This window comes from Pogoniulus pusillus, chromosome 19, assembly GCF_015220805.1.
Source record: "Pogoniulus pusillus isolate bPogPus1 chromosome 19, bPogPus1.pri, whole genome shotgun sequence".
NCBI lineage: Eukaryota > Metazoa > Chordata > Aves > Piciformes > Lybiidae > Pogoniulus > Pogoniulus pusillus.
Genome location: NC_087282.1, coordinates 22,079,605 through 22,085,861, shown reverse-complemented (window position 1 = coordinate 22,085,861; position 6,257 = coordinate 22,079,605). Strand labels below are relative to the sequence as shown.

Here is a 6,257-nt window from a genome sequence, read left to right as displayed (position 1 = left end):
GCCAGGGGCTTGCCACCCGGACTGAAGAGTGGATGGCCCCAGGGGCTTGTCTGTGCAGAGGGCAGCTTGCGTGGCCTGGGGTCTCTCCCCGACTTGAGTATCTGCCGCAGCTGCACTCAGCACCGTCCCTTTCCTAGGCAGCCAGAAATAGGGCACCCTGCACCGCAGAAGTGTGGTTTGCAGAACCTAGACTTTTCCTCCTTGGAAGAGCAGGAGGAAGGCCCTGACCGAATCTGCACGTAGATTCCAGGGGAGAACAAGTCAGGAGCCAATGCTGGAGCGTCCGGGCTACGGGCACAGGAGTTAGCAGGCCCGAACGACGGAGAGAGGGAAAGGAGGCAGGCAGGGAGAAAAGCAGAGAGAGCACGGCTCCCGGTGCCCCTGACAGAGCTCGGCCGCTGCAAGCAGACAGCGGCGGGGAGCGAAGTGCCCCCGAAGCCGCTGTTCATGAGGGACGAGCAGAGCAGTCCTCTTTACCACCACCAAACAAACAACAGAAGTACTACCCGGTTCCTTTTCTTTCTGTACGAAGACGAACAGACAAATATTACTGAAAGTAAATGACAAGATAATACTGGAGCGGGGGGGGTCACGTTGTAAAATAGACGGCCGGAAAGGGCAATCTGGCTATGAAGCAGGCTGAGCCCCTCGGGCCGCTGCTGGAAGCCAGGAGACGAAGTTCGCTTGGGGGTCCGGGCCGAGAGCAGTTTCACCGGCTACTAGCTTAGCCCCCGGCCCCGGGGGTCCGCGAAGGCTACAGCGGTTCGGGGCTGTTTCGCAACGCCGGCAAAAATACAGTCAGAAATAACAGAGAGCCCTAGAGAAGGAAAAGAAGTTGTCCAGGCTTAAAACGCAGTGGTCAAACATACTAAAGAGACTGAATAATTTATTTCCTCTGGGGACTCCTGTAACCATTCATTTTTAATAGGCTCTAATTAAGAGTTTCCCAACGGGTTTTACTTTTGTAAATATTTCAGATGAGCTCAGATTTCTAGGAAAATCCTCCAGAGAAAAAAAATTAAAAAAAGAGCAAACAAACGAAAAACCAGACTCTCACACGAGTAAACCCCCCCATCCCTTCCCGCCGGCCGAGGGAAACCTGCCGAGTGGAGGCAACAAGTGGTCGGTAGCTTGCAGCAGCTCGCAGCAGCTCAGCGACGTTGCCCTGATCCTCATCCCGCCTTCCTTTAGATGAAAATTAACTGCAAGAAGTAAGTCCCACCCCAGACAAAATACAGCACAGCGGGGCAGCCACAGAAATCCGTCCGAAAAGCGATAGCAGCTCCCGAACCGAAGGGTCTGACGGCAGCTGCAGCAAGGATCCCAGGGAAGGAGCCCGCCGCGCCCGCTCCGCGCTCCCCGCCGGCCACCGGCAGCGTGTTTGGCCCCGCACAAACCGCCCGGAGACCGAGGACGTGCCCCATATAAAATTTATTGATCTCTCTTCGTGTGGAAGAAGGAAGCAAACAAGGTCTAGGGAAAGGGAGAGGGAAGGAGTATTTCGATGACTTTCAAGAAATCCGGTAAACAAAACTAAAACGTTTCTTCATCTGATATGTCCAAACATGGTTCACAGTAAAATTCACAAAACAATTTACATAAGTTTACAGCTTAAGAAAAATCGAGACACACAACTTACTATAAATAAAAGAAATGCGTTTGCGACCCGCACAGCTCTCTCCCACCTCCCCCTTTTGTATGGAACCAAACTTTCAAAAGTCGTGCTAGAGATTGTGAATAGAAACCAAATAAGGCTCGGTAAGGTGGGAAGAACATAACACTTAAAAAACCACAACGATAACGTGAACGAGTTTTAAAACAAAACCCCACTGCTTTTTATATATATATATATCTGTCATTTCAACGTCAGAAATCAAACTGTAAGATGCAAGATCTTTTTGAAAACTTTTAACCTAATAAAACAGTGCTCAACCTAGCAGAAACCAGGAAAGAAGTACCCGTGGTTTGAAAACTTCACGGCGGCTTCTAGGAGGCAGGAGTTGTGCTCTATTAGAATAACAGCTTGCTGGAATATCTTTTTAAACAACAACAACAAAAAAAATCAAGTCACAACTAACGGATTTCCTTTTTAAAACGTCTCCAAAGTTAGTATTAAGTCTGCTAAGCCGAGCAACACTGCCGTACGTCCCCAGGTGAAACCAGAGAGCGGTGGTGGAGTTAGGGATTAAGACGGAGAACCGTCCGGAGCAGCCGAGTTTATATGTGCGTTAATGGTACGGTACCATTCACACCAGTCCCAGCACTCTGGTAGTGCTGGTGGACGCTGTGTAACCTGCTGCCCTGCAGGGCGGAAGGGTCTGTGGCATCCCCTCCCGGGGGCAGGTACATGCTGATCATATCTCGCAGGTCTCCCAGGCAGGCCCTCTGCGAGTGGGAAGTGATGGCAGGAGGCGGCGAGCTGGGCTCCGACTTCACCACCGAGCCCATGGAGCCCAGGCTCATGGCCGTGGAGGGCTGCTGACCGTAGGCGGCGGGGGACATACTGTAGGTGGAGGCGGCGTTCATATACGTCTGGGCCGTGGACATCATGGGGCTGTACTGCAAGCCCGTCATGTCGTAACGGTGCATCTGCTGCAGCTGGGGGCTGTTCATGCCTGGGTGCTGGCTGTAGCCCAGCTGGTCTTGCATCAGTGAGTAAGCCCCGTTGGTCCAGCCGTTCATGTGAGCATAAGTGTCAATCCTCTGCCCCACCCCAACGGGGCTGCTCACCGCGTTGCCTCCCCCTGGGGCCAGCAGATTGCCTGGCAGCGAGTATTTGTCCTTCTTCAACAAAGTCTTAGTCTTCCTTCGGGGCCGGTATTTGTAATCCGGATACTCCTTCATGTGCACGGCACGCAGCCTCTTGGCCTCGTCGATGAAGGGCCGCTTCTCGGCGTCGCTCAGCAGCTTCCAGTCGGCCCCGAGGCGCTTGCTGATCTCAGAGTTGTGCATCTTGGGGTTCTCCTGGGCCATCTTCCGGCGCTGACCGCGCGACCACACCATGAAGGCGTTCATGGGGCGCTTTACACGGTCCTGGTCCGATCCAGCTCCCGCTCCGTTGCTGGCTCCACCGGCGCCACCGCTTTTGCCGTTGCTTCCCGGCACGGGATTGCCCCCAGCGCTGCCCGGCGTGGGCTGCGGCGTCTTGATTTCAGTCTCCAGCATACTATACATGGCTGGAGCCGGTAAGAGGTGCGCCAGGGTAGCAAGCAGGCAAGCACCAGATTGCAGAGAATAAGTTAAAAACAAGTAAAAGAAAAAAAAAAAACAATCAACCACAAACAAAACAAAACCAAACAACACCTGCCTGGGCGACTGCTAATGCGGGAGAAGGAAGTTTGGCTGGCTGGCGGAGGCACCGATCCCCGATGAGGTGTAGGTGCGGTAGCAGCGCCTCCGGAGCGTTTCCCGCGGGCAGCGCCAAGCGATGCGCACAGTCTCGGGGGTGTTTGATTGACGGCCTATAAATGAGCGGCCGGCAGCCAATCAGAGAGTGGTTCCCGACAGCCCCGACGCCGGTAACTGACCAGCGACGGGGGTGGGGGGAAGCCAAAAAGTTGTCGTTTGGGGCTTGCTGATGCTGGACCCGCCCTCCCTCCCCCCGTTACGTCCCCGGGCCTTGCACCTGCCCCCAGCTCCGGGCTGGCGGCGGGGCGGCTGCAGCTGCCTGGTGAGCTGCAGGAAGACGAACGGACCCGGGCGTCAGGCGGACCGGGGCTGCCCTCCGGGGGAAAGGGGAGGAAGAACGGGTCACCACGCTGCCGGAGCCGAACGTTTATCTGGTACAGAGATCTGAGGCTTCTGGGTGAATGTGCAGCCCTGTTTCAAGCCCGGAAAAGCTTTCTGGAGAGCAAGTTCGTGGTGCACGGACACCATCCCGGAGCGGATGAAATGGAGTGGGACGGCCTGAACTATTCTACTTCTGAACCCTGCCCAGGGAAGGAAGCCGCAGGACCTGCCGGGGCCGGGTACGGCTGCTGGGCATTCCGTCTCGGTGGGAGAGGGGCTGCCGGGGACGCGGCTGCGAGCACGGCTGGGCTAACTACCGGTCGGCCCTCCCTACGCCCTCCCTACTGGAAATTTTTCCCTTGGCCGCTCAAAGAGAGTGAGGGGAGGTGATTCTGCTTGCAACTCCCCCGTTTCATGGCAACAACAAAGTTCCCTCCGTGTGAAAGAAAACTTTGGCGGAGAGAGTGTGAGTGGAACATAGCTTACTGGAGCTGTCAATCAGGAGCTTTCCGTCTCTCTCCTCCCCTTGCCTTCCCCTTCCATCTTTTCTCTCTTCCTCCTTCCTTCCTCCCTCCCTCCCTTCCTTCCTTCCTTGCCCAGACGCATGGATAGGACTGGCAGTTCCTTGAATGCACCGCAGGCATCGAGCTACCCAGCCTGCCTCGCTCTACACCGCGGGGCCGGGGCGGGGGGAGGCTGGCGCGCTGCCGTGTCCTTGCTCTTCCTCGTCCTCCCCCTGCGCTTTGCTCCAGCTCCATCTGGGGAAGCTGGACGATCCTCCTAGCCGGGGTACGCTGGGCAACTAGAGACAAACTGAGCCTGGAGTCTTGGAGCCGCGCCGGGAGAGAGGCGGTGCAGGAGGACGTGGGCAGCGCCGTCGGATCCGTCGCTGTAGATCTGAGCAAACTGCCCCGGGAGCGCAGAGTAGGGTCGAGGGACTTCAAGTAGAGACCTGGCAAGGAGAGACGCTGTCGGCTCAACTCCCTCGGCTTGGCAGCAGTTGGTGCTTCCCCAAAAAGAGGACGATGGGGACAATGACGGTAATCGGTCCAGGGGCAGAAGATACTTTCGGGGCGGATGATACTTTCAGGGCAGAGCTCCAGGCTGAGCATGGAGACACAGCCCAAGCCCGCTGTGTCAGGCAGGGGGTCTCCGTGCCGGGGAGGCTTCAGCAGGGCGGGAGACTGCACCGCGTAGTCCCGCGGTGGTGGGATCAAACTAGCTGCCTTAAAACGCACTGGTATTACGGCTGGAATTTTATAAAAGTGGATCTGAGCTCTCCTGTGATTCATCAGTTTAAGGTCTCAGTCGCGTTTCTTTTGGCAAAACAGGCTGCTGGACTAAATCGAAGGGAAATTAAATCTCACTTACGACAAGCTGTGATGTAGGTAGCATTTTATCTGTTGCTGTTCGGTTTGCTGATGGTATGTTCTTGAGTGAAGTCAGAATTTTGCATCCCGAAAGGACAGCAGGACACCTGAAGCTGTAGTATCAGACTGCACCACACTAGAAAGCAGTCTGGGCCGTAGTTAGCTTTTAACTTTTGCAGTACACCGGAACATTTTCAGATTCCGCAAACCCCTCCGAATATTTTGAGCGCTCTAGTGGAGGTTTAAGATGCACCAGACTGCGCTGGGAAGCGGGCTGACCTGTGTCCTGACATTACTTTGAAATTCCTTTTTATAAACGTGTGTTGGAGGAACCGAACGCACTTCCGAGCAGTGGAAAATGTGGTGGTACACAGAGCTCAAAAGCTCCGTGAATGGTGTTGCCTTCGATATTTAAATAAATATTACAACCTTAAGTTTCGGCCTCTTACTTTGTCTTTCGGTTTGTCGTTGTGCTGCCTGATACCCCAGTTATGTATTTTCCCCCCAAAGGCCACGCTGTTTGTAATTTTAAGAGCCATATTATTTCAAAGCAAGGCATTTTTCTTGAAGCATCGCTGCTGTACTTATAAGTGAACTGAAGCTGACTGAATAAAAAAGTATAGATTCGTGTGTTTCCAAAAGGCATGAGTTCCACTGCCGCCGAGTTTTCATGCTCCGCATCTTCTGAGGAATACTTTAAAATCTCTTTGATTTCTATTCTCAGAAGAAAAGGTGACCAAAAGCACACTGCTCGAAACCTTCTGACCCGGCAGTAGTGGGGGCATGCATGGGAAGCGCGATAGGATTTCTGAAGAGGTTTCAACACCCGAAGAGAGCCGAGGCCAGCTCCTCTCCTTGGTTCTGTCAGAGTCCCGCCCTTGAGGCAGTGCTGTACCCTGAAGCCGCGTTTCCCTGCCCTGTGGGTGAGCCCTCCGGCCGGGAGCACCCCGGCAGGCGGACTCTGCATAGCGAGGCTCGCCGGGGCAGCCTGGGGCACTGTGGCCACTCAGAGGTCTCCACTATCAGCAAAGATAGGGAGGCTCCTCCCCACCGCACCTGCTATCGGGAGCCCCGACAGCGACTGCAGCTGCAGTTCGGGAAGGGCCTGCTGGTGCCGTGCGAGGGAGAGTAAGGCAAAGCTCGGGACAGGGAAGGCAA

General features: G+C 54.9%; 1 protein-coding gene across 1 annotated transcript; it reads right to left on the bottom strand.

Moving 5' to 3' along the window:
• Window positions 1-1,412: 1,412 nt before the first annotated feature.
• LOC135184091 (transcription factor SOX-3-like) lies at window positions 1,413-3,446 on the bottom strand. The gene has a single exon (XM_064159605.1). The coding sequence runs from the start codon at window positions 3,172-3,174 to the stop codon at window positions 2,218-2,220; it is 957 nt and encodes a 318-aa protein (XP_064015675.1). The 5' UTR covers window positions 3,175-3,446; the 3' UTR covers window positions 1,413-2,217.
• Between the last annotated feature and the right edge of the window lie 2,811 nt (window positions 3,447-6,257).

What these genes read in the sequence shown, in the direction of transcription:
- LOC135184091 (XM_064159605.1), bottom strand. Translation starts at nt 3,174, where the DNA reads ATGTATAGTATGCTGGAGACTGAAATCAAGACGCCGCAGCCCACGCCG.